Source organism: Cricetulus griseus, chromosome 2 (assembly GCF_003668045.3).
Source record: "Cricetulus griseus strain 17A/GY chromosome 2, alternate assembly CriGri-PICRH-1.0, whole genome shotgun sequence".
In the NCBI taxonomy this organism is placed as follows: domain Eukaryota; kingdom Metazoa; phylum Chordata; class Mammalia; order Rodentia; family Cricetidae; genus Cricetulus; species Cricetulus griseus.
Window position 1 is genome coordinate 70966814 of NC_048595.1, and position 15600 is coordinate 70982413.

At 37.2% G+C, this 15600-nt stretch overlaps 1 protein-coding gene across 1 annotated transcript in view; it reads left to right on the forward strand.

Moving 5' to 3' along the window:
- The window catches only part of Ptprd (protein tyrosine phosphatase receptor type D), a 366069-nt gene that overhangs the window by 71219 nt on the left and 279250 nt on the right, over positions 1-15600 (forward strand). Inside the window, 2 exon segments of the mRNA XM_035438957.1 lie at positions 5501-5646; positions 8704-8845. Coding sequence (XP_035294848.1) covers positions 5501-5646; positions 8704-8845 — 288 coding nt within the window.

A 15600-nucleotide genomic window follows, 5' to 3' on the forward strand; every position in this document is an offset into this window, starting at 1 on the left:
TAGGCTCCCGAATGTGAGTGTCAGTTGCTGGGCTTAGACAGTGTATGGGGCAACTGGCAGTAGAAACAGTATTTATTCCTAGTGCTTAAACTGGCTTTTGGAGCCCCTTCCTTATGGAGGGATACTCTCTCAGCCTAGACACATGGGGGAGGGCCTCAGTCCTGCCCCCAAATTATGTGACAGACATTTGATGATCCCCAGTGGGAGGCCTCACCCACCCTCTATGAAGACTGGATGGGAGTGGGATGGGGAGATGATGGCGGAAATGGGAGGATTGGAGGGAGGGGAACCTGGGATTGGTATGCAAATAAGCTTGTTTTTTAATTTAACTAAAAAATTATATAAGAAGATTAAAGAATAGGCACTTAATTCATTCTGAAGTGTCTGTCCTTTAAATCAAGATTTAAATTTAAGGTGTTGTCTAGGGTATCCTATTAAAATGGAAATAGGGTAAATATTTCATGCACAGTCTGTTTGATGTTGAAGACCTGGGTTTGCCATGGATATATTAGCGAGACTGTTCAGATCCAGTGTAACAAACCATGTGAAAGGTGAGGCACCCCGCTTAGGCAGTTAACAGAACACATATGAGGAGAACTATACAGATCATAACTGTGTGGTGGGCTCTATCCTCCTTAGGTACACATCACCTTGGAAACCTCCATCTTTCTTCATGTGCCCAGGAAGTTTTATCACTGTCTCCTCCTGATACTTCTTCTCAGAGGAAATCAAGATTATCATAATAGCATGCATACAACCTCTAGCCACTCTCCATGTTCCCATCAGTGGCAATAAGACATCTTCTAACTGAAAGAGTAGGGGAAGCCTGATTTGGCCTTTACACTTTCTTGAACTACCTTCTTATACTTTCATTCCCCACTTAGTCATTACAGGTACCATGTTCCTGATCTGTTCTTCAGAGTTCTAGCCTTGACATCTTCAGGGACAGGTCTGAGATAGCTTAACTTGAAGGTTCACCATAGGGGAGGAAGCAAGTTCCTAAACACAGGCTGCCTGCATCTTCCTACTGAACATTCTCTTTCTCTCTCTCCTTTTATATCATACAACAGCATTATTAACCTTCTCGTTTCAGGATTTTCAGTACAACGTTATGACTACTATCCCTTTAAAATCAAAACTCTCTATTTAAAGAAATGATAATCAGTGAGAAGAAACGAAGCCAATTAGTTACATGCTGCTTAGTGTTTTTCCCTGGGAGACATATTTCCTTGATGTCCACAGAAACATCATATTAATTAGAGTTAAATTAGACAAATGGCACCACATTTCTTCCTTCACTTTATAGCATGTTCTCCTCTCTATGATCCTATTTTAAGTGAGTCACAGTTGACCAACCAAATTATATCAAACCTGAGACATCTTAAACTTTAAGAATTTCTCCTGTATTCTTCCTTATATGCTGATCATTCTTCAGTTGATTTGTCCTGCTAACGTCTGGCTCTACCTAACAGTAGTACTAAAGAGACAACTTTGTCCTCAGTAGTGCCTATGGTTAGGTATTGCCCAAGATAGCTTGCTAGTCTTGGTTAGTTCACTCCGTGTGTGTGTGTGTGTGTGTGTGTGTGTGTGTGTGTGTGTGTGTGTGTGTGTGTGTGTTTTTTATAAAATTTCTTACTTGTCAAAATCTGCTTGAGTAGAAATACCTTGCATAAAGCACAGTCTTGATACCTTTATGTGAGGAGCAGTGGTAGCCAGCTAGCTGCATTAGGCATAGAAGACCAGGGCTTTAAGTAGTGGAGACTGGACACTTCTTCATTTTACTTCCTCCTTGTATTCTTTGCTTCTTTTCTTCAGGCTAAGCCTACATTGATGGTTGTATTTCGTAGAAAAATGTGGAACCCTTCATTACATAGCCTTGTTCCTACCCTTGTGTGTGATGTCCTGGTTTGTGATGGGCTCCTTTGTGATATTCTTGTCTATGAGGTTTTAGTCAAACTTTGATTTACTCTTTTAATTGCATATTTCTCTTTCCTTTTCCAAACCATGACTAACATTTGGGAAGAGTGTGCACTATAATACGATTGAATGTCCATCTAGTTCTTTTCATCCTTTGCCAAGGTAGATGGGAGATTCATGATTCATGTTGTTATGCCCTCTGAAGATGAAAATTTTCACTTTCCCCTAGCATTATTGGAATCATGGAGTTTAGCTCTCTATTATATATCTTCTAATGGCTCTCAGCCAAGAACAGGCAGTATCAGTCTCTGAATTGGTCCAGGCCGAGCAATTATTTATATAATATGTATGCCTACTGAAAGGATTATTGGTAGTATCTATTGCTTCCCGTCATAGAAAAATTACATTTATTCCTTTTATGGATTGGAAACTGTGGGTAAGTGTAGCTGTTCTCCATGTGGCAAATATTCTTTGCAGATTGTATGAATCTGAAACTTGTAACGATAACTCTTTCTGCCAGCTGCCTGGGTTCTGCAGTCGCTTTAGGGCCCCCAAATAATACACAGATTCTTATATTAGTTATAATGCTGCTGGCCAATGACTAGGATTTATTTGCTAGCTAGGTCTTAATTATCAACCATAACTACTAATCTATATATTTTTATAAGGATTTATCTTACCGAGGACACCGGCCTATGAGTCCTCTCTTCCTGGGATCACATAGCTACTCTCTCCCTTTCCTACATTTCCCAGAATCCTCCTTCTCTCCTAGTCCCACCTAACTTGCTTCCCTACTGGCCAACAGTGCTTTATTTATCAACCAAGAAGACAAACATATACACAGAAGGACCTCCCCCATCAAAAACTTTTCTTTATGATTTAGAAAGAAAAACAGAACAGCATCCCATTACAAAGGTTCCCAGTGCAGAGGAACCCACAGTTGTTTTAGGGTAATTAAATATACAGTTGGTGTGTGTGTGTGTGTGTGTGTGTGTGTGTGTGTGTGTGTGTGTATGTGTGTGTGTGTTTTGTCATCTCATCCACTGGTGCTTAAATTTTTTCTACACTCTTGCAAGAAATTTCAAAACAATATATATGAATTTTCATTCAGTTTGGTCAATTTTGGAATATAGACAGGAAATTAAAGGGACTCAAAGTTGACAGTATTGTGACATTTAAGATAGCAAAGCAATGTGCTTTTTGTTTCTCAAAGACAATCACTAGAAATTTTCTTTTCATATTAATTATGTTTTATAGATGAGATCATTTTTATCTTTCCGAATTTCTTTTTTTTTAAGGAACTGACAAGGGAGTATTTATTGTCAATTTACATTGCTTGAAATAGTGGAAAGTAAAATAAGAAAATTTGGTTACACCAATGTTTGTTTTCGGAAAAGTGTCATCATTAGTTTTTTGTTTTGTTTTGTTTTAAATCAGTCTCATTGTTAGTCAATTTCATTCTTTTTAAGTATTTCCCCCTGTTTATAGGAATTACCTTATTTGTATTTCTACCCATAATCCCACAGCATGTGATAGTGAAGAGAGCTGGGAGAGCCATTTTGTTCCTAACTTTTCTGGACACAAAAATGTTCCAGGCATCAAAAAGCCCAATTTGATCATGAGAAGACGAGTCAGTTCTTATGAATAGCTTGTAAGGATGCTTCTCTCTTTCCCTTCTCCTGAACTCCTTCATGTATGGAATCATATAATTAGATAGGAAACCTCAAAACTGCGGTAATATTTGAAAAATAATTTATTTCTATCTCATATCTTGACAGTGAAGAAACAGTAAATCTATGATTTTCTCCTCCAATTCCTCTATTTGTGTGCCAGCTACTGTCTGTCTGTCTGTCTGTCTGTCTGTCTGTCTCCTTACCTACGTATCTATCACAATCATCATCATTTGTCAAATAACAGTGGACCTCAGATAGGTATCTGGTTTTCCTGTCTGCAGAGAAATCAAATTGAGTCAGAACATGTTGTGGGATTGCAAAGACAAGAGGTAGAAACATGACTGAGGGCAGATTTCATGGTAGTGGTAAGCAAAGAGGACACTGTGTTACTATTATTTTCTTCTACCCTAGAATTTGAAGATAATACTCAAAATACATGTTAAGTAGAACTATTCATAGCTATTATCAGTGATATAGTGAAGAGAAATATTGACAAAGTCTGTAGCAGATTAAAAGAACGGAAAATGGAAAAGTAAAATGTTCTTGACTTTAAAACATTTTCAAATATAGCAATTATAAATCTAAAATATAGAAAAAGGCTAGATGGCTCAGCAGACCAAAGCTCTTGCTACTGAACCAGCTCCCAGCACCCATGCCTGGTGGCCAACAACCTGTAAGTCCAGCTCCAGTCGATCTCATGTCAGATCTAATGTTCTGACCTCATTAGATTCTGCAGACATGTGTGCCCACATAGAAACAGATAGTATATAACCACAAATCAAAATGTAATCTTTTAAATATTGTACAGGTGTGGACCAACGATAGGAAGTCATAGGAACAGCCATTAAAGTATGACTTCATAAATGACCATCATTAATGATTTCAGATACTCTGCATAATTTTATGTGTTTTCTTATCAGATGTCACTCAGATAGAATTATGTATTATGTATTTGTGGCTTCCCATTGACTCAAAAGTGTTTCTCATACCACATGATGACATAGTTTCATGAAATATACAATATTTCATCTTTATGTTATAATCAATTTCAACATAAACATCAACAATAATTATATTTATTCCACTTATATTCCTCTGCTAATGAGGTTATACCATGAAAATTTTTGTATATTTTGAATATTTAATCATCTACCTCTTACGTCATCACTCTGTGATGGTTTTTAGATTTTGAAATATAAGCTAGGAAAGAAGTGTTTTCAAGAGGAAGCCCAGTGTGATTGCTGAATGTTTTAACTGAAATGAAGATGCTGAACTGCATTTTCCATTCTTTTATCTTTACTAACTGTCAATGGCTCTTTCCTAAAATTTCCCCTTTCCCTGTGGCTTGGGAACCTTCTCCTTCCTTCTTTTTCATGAAATGAAGAGCTAGGTTACAAGACAATGTGTGCAAGTCCCCATGCCATTTTCCTTTCCTGATTCCTGCTGTGCCTTCTAATTCTAGGCTATATTTCTTGTCTCTTTAAAGTTTCCTAGAACTTCTCTTAAATGTCACTAATTTTAATAGCCTGACAGTGGCAGACATCCTTTCTGGCAGCGTCCTGATAGTGACATCAAAGCAATGCGCTGGAATTTACTCACTTTGATTGATGAGCTTTTTGTTACAGAGGACAAATTGGATTTTTAAATACTGGTAATAAAAATTAATGTGTGATGTTGCTTTTTGGATGTTATTGGATCTCTGCCTTAATACAGGTTTCAGCAATGAAAGCGCTAACAGATAATAGAACTTGACCACAAAGTTACCCTCAAAAGTAATGTGCTTGCCTCATCTTTTAACCTTCCAACACTGATACTGTGGGTGAGCCAGTGGGACTGTGAGAGGAACTGTGTAGTTGGTAATGTATTTCTATATTCCTGCTAATTGTGGTGTTTATTTCTTCTTATTTCAGCACCTCCCAGGTTTACAAGAACTCCAGTTGATCAGACAGGGGTCTCTGGCGGAGTTGCGTCTTTCATTTGTCAAGCTACAGGGGACCCAAGACCTAAAATTGTCTGGAACAAAAAAGGAAAGAAAGTCAGCAACCAGAGATTTGAGGTATTAGGTCCATTGTTCTGTTTCTCTGGGGAAGAACACATCTATTCACTCTCTGCACGGATATGAGGTGTCATTAGCAATGAGGTGTGACAGTTATGTCACCTGCAATGAGCATTGTAACTCCATGTCTTCTTAGAATAGAGAAGGTGGTCATTGCAGTGGCTGAGTTTTATATCTACTTGTGTAAGGACTTAGCTAGTGTCTGGGGATTTGACTTTGTAGAGCACATGCCTGAGATTCTGGTTTCTATTGCCATTAAAGGGCCTATAGCAGTCCAGGATCTGTCTGCTAATCTTCAGACTGCATCCTTTTAAAATTGCAACATAGAATCCCATGTCCTCACTTTCCCCAGTCCAGAAGCTGCACAAAATTGTGCATCTTTTTAGAAATTCTTATCCCCCTCAGGTATACTAAGCAATATATTACATCTGAGCCCTCAATATGAATGAGTAAATGCTGTCAACTACTTTATTCTAAACAGATTATACCTTTGTTGTTAAGAATGGGGTCAGTTGTATGCAATCCTATAGTTTAAATGCAGTATTGTTTTCCTGGAAGGGAATTTCAGTCACTGTTACCAAAAGGCAAGAGAGTGAATTAAGAACAGCAAGGATCAACTTCAGTAGTCCTGTGGACTAGAATAAGAAATACACTTCAGTGTTTTAGTGTAAGGGACCATGTGAAAGAAACAACTCTGATAGACTAATGACACAGGGAATCTGTTGGAGACTTTGTTTCTTCCTTCAGGAAAAAGTGCTCAATGATGATAAATCATTTCAGACTTTCCTCCAGAGTGCTTGGGAGGAAGTGTGTGGCTTAGAAATCTGTTCATTTAGAAGCAGACCACACTTTTAAATAAAGACACACAGAGTGTACTATCATTTATAGGGGACACAATGTCTCCTGGATTATCACAAATTATAAAAACTCAATTCCTTTTTGCCTGATTTTCTAATAGATTCCATGGCCTAATTCACAGTTTGGAAAACTAACAGCAATCTCTGGTGAAAATAAATATCACGACTAAAAACCCAGTGTGTCATTATCATTCAGAGTATAGCAAGACCATGAGTTCAGATTCATAAAAATTCTGATTAGTGATAATAGCGAAATTTAAAATTTTGAGTTCAAATCATAACCTATAATTTTTACAAATTTAGATATAAATCTTTGATGTATTTGAATTTAAAACAGAATGGTTTTATCTTGTCTTAAAATATCTTCAAGAAACTTCCTGCACCATATAAAAAATGATGTGTGTGTGTGTGTGTGTGTGTGTGTGTGTGTGTGTGTGTGTGTGTGTGTGTGAATTTGGGGTATATGATTTTTTCCCTTTTTATAGTTAAAATGTTTTTTTTTCTGTTTTTCATCAAGAGGAGTGATCTTTGATATGCTTTCTGTTAAGTATGATCTCCTGAATAAATCTGTTAAAAATAAATGATAGAAATATATATTTCAAAGCATGAGATGTTCTTTTTCAGACCTGTTAATGAGATGTATATAAACAAATTCAGGGGAAAATATTTTTATATGAAGCAGCTACCTGAAGTCATATTGAGTCTTGCATTGAAAATCTTTAACAAGTATGTATACACACACACACACACACACACACACACACACACACACACACACACATCATTCATACACCTTGTATGCCTGTGTGAGTAGCAGATGAAACTGGTTTTACTGGTACATCTGTTGATGCCAAACACTGGTGCATGGTAAGCATACATTGGCTGCTGCATATTAAATGGTCTTGCAAATTGGGAATTAGAAGACTGGCTTTTAATACATGACAACATAGAATAGTTTCTGTATGCAAAATGGTTAAGGAATCTGAGTATACAATGATGTTTAATATATGATTAATTGAAATTTATATTAATGATCTTTATATATTTTCCTATATTAAAATATAGAAGACTCATAAATAATTTTACATAAAATTGTGGGACATTTGAGATAGATTATAGTAACTAGACATTTGTTTCTCTTAGATGTATACTACATTCATTTTTAAATGTGTGCTTAATAGAACTGAAAATACATAGTGATATTTTGAGAAATTGATTATCTCTGAATTTACATTTAAAATGGAATGCATAAAGGAACAAAAGTGAATACAATTAAAATATTTAAATTCCTTCCTCTGCATGCTAATGCATGTGCACAGAAACTAGGATTAAGCCACTCATAACTCTATTTGTTAGAAAGTCTCAGTTTATTTACAGTCAAGGCACATGGAAACACTACAAAAGCAGTGTCCCAGAAGATAGCTGTAGAAGACAACATGTTATGGAAGGGTAGTGTTCCTGACTGCCATCCATATATGCCATTGTCATGGTTAGCAGATGTTGTATTGTTTCTTTTACCTGTTTTTAGTACCCATATCACCAGTGTTGCTCTTTTGTTTCACAGTGGAGGTCACAATGACAGTGTATTCAGGGCTGGTACTTCAAAAATGACTTTTGACCTGGTGAGGCAAGCCTCCATTTCATGGAAAGAGGGCCCAAAAAATTAAAAAAAAAACACTGGAATAATCTGGAACAAAGACTGAAATAATTTATGAAAAAATCAATACATGCTGCTAGGCTTTGGGATGTGACTGCTCTCTTGTTGTCTCCCTCAGTACTAGATTTATGCAGAAATATTGTGGTGATGAGCATTAAGTTTTTATTTTATATCCCAGGTATTAAATGGGTCCACATAAGCACATGCCTTGCCAAAGTGAGAAACAAAAGGGAAGATTATCCATTGCAATATGGTGTACTACTGTATTTACTAAGCTTCAGATATGTTAATGAGAATAATCATGGTGTTGTTTTATTGGAGAGTAGAAATCTATACCTGTGTATATCTTTCTTTTGTTTGGTACAAGGTATATAAATTCCATCAAATGTTCTACTCTCCCACCCTATTAGAATTCAGTGCTCTGTTAGGATGATGCTTGGTCTACTCAGAGCCTAATGGCTGTATCACTACTGCACTGAGAAGTTTAGCTGAGAGGTAGATAATTGTAACAACACCTGTGACAGCTATCGTTTCCTCTAATAGGTAATAGAATTTGATGATGGATCTGGATCAGTTCTCAGAATACAGCCCTTAAGGACTCCACGGGATGAGGCCATTTATGAATGTGTGGCCTCGAATAATGTGGGAGAAATAAGTGTGTCCACCAGACTCACAGTTTTACGTGGTAAGTGCTCAAGTTCAAGCTTATTGTTGTGTCATTGCAGCAATTCTCTATGTCAAGTGTTCTTCTAGAGGACTGTTCAGAGACCAATGTTGTGGTATGATCATATGAGAAAAGGGTTTAAGTAAAATGTTGAGATGTGCCAAATGTTTTGTGGACAGTGTATGTCTTCTTGGTACTTGAAGCAATTCTAATCAGGAAGAGAAAATGAAAGTGAAAAGTGTTTGTTTTAAATACCAGATGCCATTTTGATTTGAGTAAAATCTAGATAAGGAAATGTATGGGTTGTTCGTTTCTTAACATCACTTGTGCCTGGTTTTGTTTTGAACAACTACATCTACTGTTTCTTGTACATATTTCCTACCCAAGTTGACACTGACAACAACATAATTAAAGAAGCAAACTATACAAAGATGAGCTAACTTTCCGAAAAGGATTGGTTAAAGCCAAGGATAACAGATACACGTATTTATGTAAAAATAATTCTTTTATTTCAATCATTTTTAAATTAACATCCATTGAAGAATAAAATAAGATGGTGGATCACCTCTTCTTTGTGGCTTAAGCAGCCCGATAAAGCATGGCAGGATCTGCAGCGTGCCTGTCTTGTAGAGTTCCTTTACTATTACAGCCCTGCAGTGTAAAATGTGGCAGATTGCTCTATTTCTAGTTGTGATTATTGAGTAGAGATGAGGATTGTTTAAATGGAGAGCTGGTTGGTAACATTATTATGTGAATGTTCTGTGTATCTTTGTCTGTCTGTCTCTGTTTCTTGTTTTATTCTTCAGCAATGATTGTTTGCAAAATTTACAATGGAATTTTCTTAATACAATATTTGAAAACAAATTAAATGAGAAAGCGAAATTTCTAGTTGCAGTAAAGAGGAACATCTCCAGAGAAGAGGACTTTATAAACATAGAAACCAAGATGAGAGCAAAACTGTTATGGAGTCCAGCACTAGTGCTTCAATTCTCTGGAAGGGGGCATGCACGTGGAAAGTGAGGGCAAATGAAAAGGTGTATCAGTTTTCTGTAAAAGTGAGACTTCTGGCCACATTCCTGTGCTGTTGTTCTTAAAGCCCAGAAGTTTAGCACAAAAGTTACTTTGAAAACTGAGTACCAAGCTAAGGAACAAGAGACAATGAAAACATCCAATTCAAAGTACATGTCCATTGCAGGTTACCCATAAAGACAGTCTTTCATAACCGTATGTACTCCAAGCCTCAAATTATAAAGAATTCTAGCCAATTTCAACCCATTATTAAGCTCAAACAATGACGGTAGAAGTCCTAAGTCTTTGTGCTTATGATAAAACACAGACAGATTTTAAACTTTAAAAAGTTTTTACAATATTCGCAAAAATAAAAGGAGGAATGAAATCCACTAGGCAGCTACAAGATCTTGTAAAATAAAATGCAGATAGTTATTAAAATTCAGATGTTAAATTTTAATGGGCTATTCATCTGTGTGTTTATGTGGTGTATTCATGCTATGGAACATCTAGGTGAATGCATATGTGGGGTCAGTTTGTAACCAAAGCTAAAACCAAGATTCAGTTTTCACACACCCATACCACAGCAAACCTCAGATTCACCTGTGATATTCTTTTAAACTTCCAATAACTATTTATTATTCTAGTAGGTAGCAAGTCTACTACAAAGGTAAAATAAAATAAAGTTAATTGGAAACTTTTTGATTTTTTTATCATGTAAGGCTCTTTGAATTTCTCCAAAGGAAATAATGTATGTTGTTTTCTTCACTTAATCTTTATTTATTCATGTATATATTAACAAAATGTTGGCAGAAAGTATTGCTTTCCTTAGAAATTCACAGGGATTTGTTTTCCTATTTCCTGGCTGGCTGGACCCCTGTCTCCTCTGCTTTAAATAGTTCATCACTGTGTAAAGAAATGCATTTGACAACTTCAATATGATCTTGACTTTTCTGCATGACTGTTTGTCATATGTTATTCATTTGAACAAAAATACATGATTATAGTAACATAGTTAACGTTCCTTTCATAGATAACTGCACTTAGTTGTTTTGGAAATGTGTCATAAGAATATTGAATAACAGAATAATCGAATAGTCACAGCCTTAGAGTTCTTTATTCCATTACAATTTTATGAAATCCTTAAGGATGGAATCATCATTGTTTCCCAAAGTCACACCTTTAAGTTTCCTAGGTATTGATAATTCTATTAATAACAATCACTTTATAATAGGTCAGCAATAAACTAATGTTTCTGGACTTGGAACATTGTGGAATATTAGGGAGGCGAATGTGTTTGTGTTATAGCTAACGAGCTTTCTGATTGTCTTGCGTTTACTTTCTCTTTTGGATTGTGTTGGCAGATATTCAAGAGTTCTCACTCTGGATGAGATGGAGACCACTTTACACTTGCTGTCCAGTGGCCCTCATCACAGGACTGTGGCAGCTACATGGGTCATTTATTTTCCTCCCACTTTGCTGACAAATGCCAAAAATGTGCCAACTGTCATGATGGCTTTTGTCTAAGTAGGATGGATGGAGAGCACTCATTTATTTCAAATAGGCTCTGGGAGAACCTAAGTAATTGGATATTCAAATGTCTGACCTGGCTGGCTAAATGTAGAAGACATTATAATAATAATACCCTCCATATGCACAGAAGGAGCATTTAGGGGACACTTTCCCTCAGTAATTTTTTCAAATTTTCCTGACTCTCAAATGACCATTTAAACAGGACAGACAACTTAAAGCTCAAGGCTGACCATACCCTGGGATGAGATATTGGACAGTTAAGCAAGTTAAGCATACATCTGTAGTGTGTAGTTCCCAGAGTGGGACATGCAGGCTGAATATGGCTGTTCAGGTTGTTTTGCTATTATTATCACCTTCAGTTTCTTTTGTTGTGAAAGTGCAAGCCCATCTTGGCACTAGTTACCTGCCTCTTTAGGAGGCTTTGCATGATTGCCGGATACATATTGTTCCTCCATAGTGGACTATGTGTGAAGGCTGCAGGGATCACTAAGAGCTCAGTAAGGACTTATCCACTGTGGAATACTACTGAGGACGATGGATTGAATATTAGACTTGTAGGTTGGTGCATGCAAGGGACCAGAAGGTCTGTCTTAAGTGTCGGAATTCCCATCTAGATAAAATTGGTTCTCTGTATCTGACTTGATTGCCTGTGAGCTTTTCCTGATATCTGCTGGGAAACATAGAAATATATATAATGAAACCAGGAGTGAGTGCATTCTACTGATGTGTGTCATCAGCCACTGGGCAAACAAGATGGTGCTGAGCAGTGTCTTCTTACTACTCAAAAATCTAAGAATATCTGCTGCTTTGGGGGCTAGAGGAAAGGGGTCAAGAATCATTCCTTCTTGCTCACAAAATTCCCTCCTTTCTCTAAAATAAAGTTCTAGAATAATTGAGTCCTTTGTTTCCTTCAAACATGACTAAATAACATGCATGAGTCTTGAATTCATTTGCTGGGAGGGCAGTCTGGAAATATGTTTCATTCAAACTAGTAAAACAAAATAGACATGTTGTAAATTTAATGGATTATGCCCAGACATTTGCTCATATACAGTTAGTGCTGCCCCTCAAACCACTACCAGCATCACCACAAACTAAGCATAGTAAATATCACATTGCTTTCCTCACTTGCTTATGGGAAACTAGATTTTTCATAGAAGACAGAGGGTGGTCTAATATATTATCAGCCAAATCTGAGGCATTCCATTTATGAAGTTTAATAAGTACAGTTCAGTAAGTGATACTTTTATACAGGACTGGAAATGGTCACCTTTAGGTGTTCGACAATGCAGAGCACTTCTGCCCATGCTCCTGTCATTTGAGCTCTGTGACAGATATCTATGATGTTCTTACCCAATCTGCTCATGCCCATGTTCTCTTCGTTATGTGTCTTCTTTCTCTTCTTTACCTCGTCTGTAGAGAGAAGCCTTAGCTTGGTATTCTGATCAGTTAGATCCCTTCTCAGCTACTGTTCTGTGATTCACTGATATGAGTAGTTCAGGAAGTCAGTTCTTGCAAGATGGAAAAAGCGAGTTCCCTGAAGGTGACTGTTACTGAGATAGTAAAACACAGTGAGTAGTTTGGATGAGTCGAGGCAGCATTGCATTGTAAAGCAGGGAGAAATGTTTGCATAATATGTCTGCTCAAAAAAAATAAAACATAAGCCATTATAGCTGTTGTTAAGAAAAAAAGGAATGTGAGCAACTTTTCCCGTCATTCTGGGAGGTGGCAGTGAAGTCTGTGCCTTTGTGTGCTATCCTGCGATCAGAATTAGCATGTTCATTACAGGCTCATTTTATTAATGCCTCTTTTTGAAGATGAACACAGTTGTCCCTGCTGTGAAAATGGTACTTTGCCGTTTATGTTATAAAGTGATCTCGGCTGGGGATCCAGGCTAGAAACATTAAAGAACAAAGCACAGCTGCTTGACTGCCACACAAAAGGATTTTTATGAAAGACTGAAACAAAAGGAAGGGTGGCCAGCACAGAACAAACTTGCTGACAATTATGGTACTGAGGGAAGCCTACTTGAAAAAGCTTATGAAATAGTGGAGTGCCTGGGATAAATTGGTAACTAAATGATAACATGTTCCTGTATAGTGCTGCCTCCCTGCTACAAAGAGGTGGCAGTGGGCAAAGGCAGGTTATGGAGAGGAACTGCTGACATTCAGCAGTTTGATCTTTAGGACTTAAAAAGGAATCTAATCAGTATCAATGTCACAAAGGCAGGAAGGAGTCCATTTGAATAGTGTTGGGAGATCCTGGTAAGGGGACGACTTAAAAGAATCTTCCCTGGTTATATGTATGCAACTTCGGGGCTGTCCTTGTGTGCTTGCCACATCTCTTCATGGCTGCTATGTGGATGGCACATGCCTCTTCCTTGCAACCATCATTACTTCTCCAAACCAAGACCATGTCTTTGAAGAGACAAGAAATGCTATTATAAATCACTGCTTTCAAGTAAGAACAATTTTCTTCTCTTAATAAAATAGTATATTTATTTTGAAATAAATATAAAAGTGACAGGAGTGTTTATTAATTATTGACTTAAATGGACTGTGGCAGGTTGAGCCAGAAAGGAACTTGGTATCATAGAATCTGTTATTTTGTTTGTGATTTCAGAAATTAATATCTAGGGAATTTGAGGTTGTTTGTTATGGGTCATACAGCAAAGATATTTGGGGGTTTGTGTGATACTTATTTTCATTGAAGAATAAAATTTTTCTAATAGACAAGTATACAGATGTTAATGAGTCCGATGAAAATGCAATGTGTGGTAAAACACTCCCTACATGATGAATCATGGGAGGGATGACACCTGGGAGTGAAAGCTTGGAGAATAGAAGTCTGTAAGACAGAGCTAGTGTGAGAGAATGTTAAACACAGGGAGCTTTCTTGTGTAAGAAATGACTACCGACTTGTCCAGGACGGGGGTGGAGTATCAGTCAGGGTATTTCAAAGAAAGATGACCAGCAGCATGGTCAACAGGATAGACTTTTTTTTTTTAAGCCGTTGGCTCACATGTTTAATGAGACTGGCAGGCCCAAAGATATGCTAGGTGTCTTGGCAAGTTTGGCACCCAAGAGGATGGATAGTGCATTTCTAATCCCACAGCCAGAAGGCTCAAGGCCCAGTAAGAGCAGATGCTCCAGTTTGTGTGTGAGAAGGAAAAGCTAGTGTTCTGCTTCACAGACTAGAGGCAGAAAGAATTCATCCTCAATCGTGCAGCAGTGACTTGTTTTTGTTTAATGCTACCCTTCCATAAAGGAGAACAATCCATTTTATGTGGTAACCTGAATTAAAAAATAACCTCATCCAAAGCACCTCTACCAAGAATATTTGAAGAAATAGCTGGGTAGTCGGTGGCCTGTGCAAATTAATACATTAAATAACTCTTCAGAGAGGGACACAGTAGTTCACAGTAGAGTAGAATAAGTAAGCAGTCTCGTAAGATTATTGGCTTAGGTGCTTGGTCTATGAAATGAAGAACAATAGGATGAGTTTAACAGTGGCTATCTCTGTGGGTTGAAATTGGTACAGAAATTTACTATAGAACTTACCAATTCATGGTCAATTTTACATAATGTTTATACTTTAAAAATGAATATTTGGCTGGGTTTCACTAATAAAATTGGGATGATTTCTAAAACTTCAATATCATGGCTTTCAAAATTAGTTTTATTTTAAGATACTAATTAAGATGCAGCTTTAAAAGTTGTACATGCATAATTTATTGGGATTTGGGGCACTGATATACCAAATACCTTATCTAGGGCTTAATTATCAGAGTCCTAATTACATATTTCCTTAGAAGAGCAAGCAACTTATTTTATCCCATTAAAAAACAATGAGAGGCTGGAGAGATGTCTCAGTGGGTAAGAGCACTTCCCATATAAACATGAGCACTCAAGTAAAAGGCCAGGTGCTCGGAGGTCTGGGTGGAGGCAGGGGCTTATTGGAGCTTGCTGATCACCAACTTACCTCCAGGATCAGTGAGAGACTCGGTCTTGAGGGAATAAGGCAGAAAGTGATACAACAGGGCCTCTGTGTGAGTGGGCATAGAGTCATGCACGTCTCCTGATATATATGCATATACAACACTCCTGTAGCAATCGTGCTCACACACACACACACACACACACACACACAGCACTCGAATTCACACACACAACTTATGAATTAATATCCACATTGACACACTACACTAAGTGATGTAATATACCTTAGTATTCATT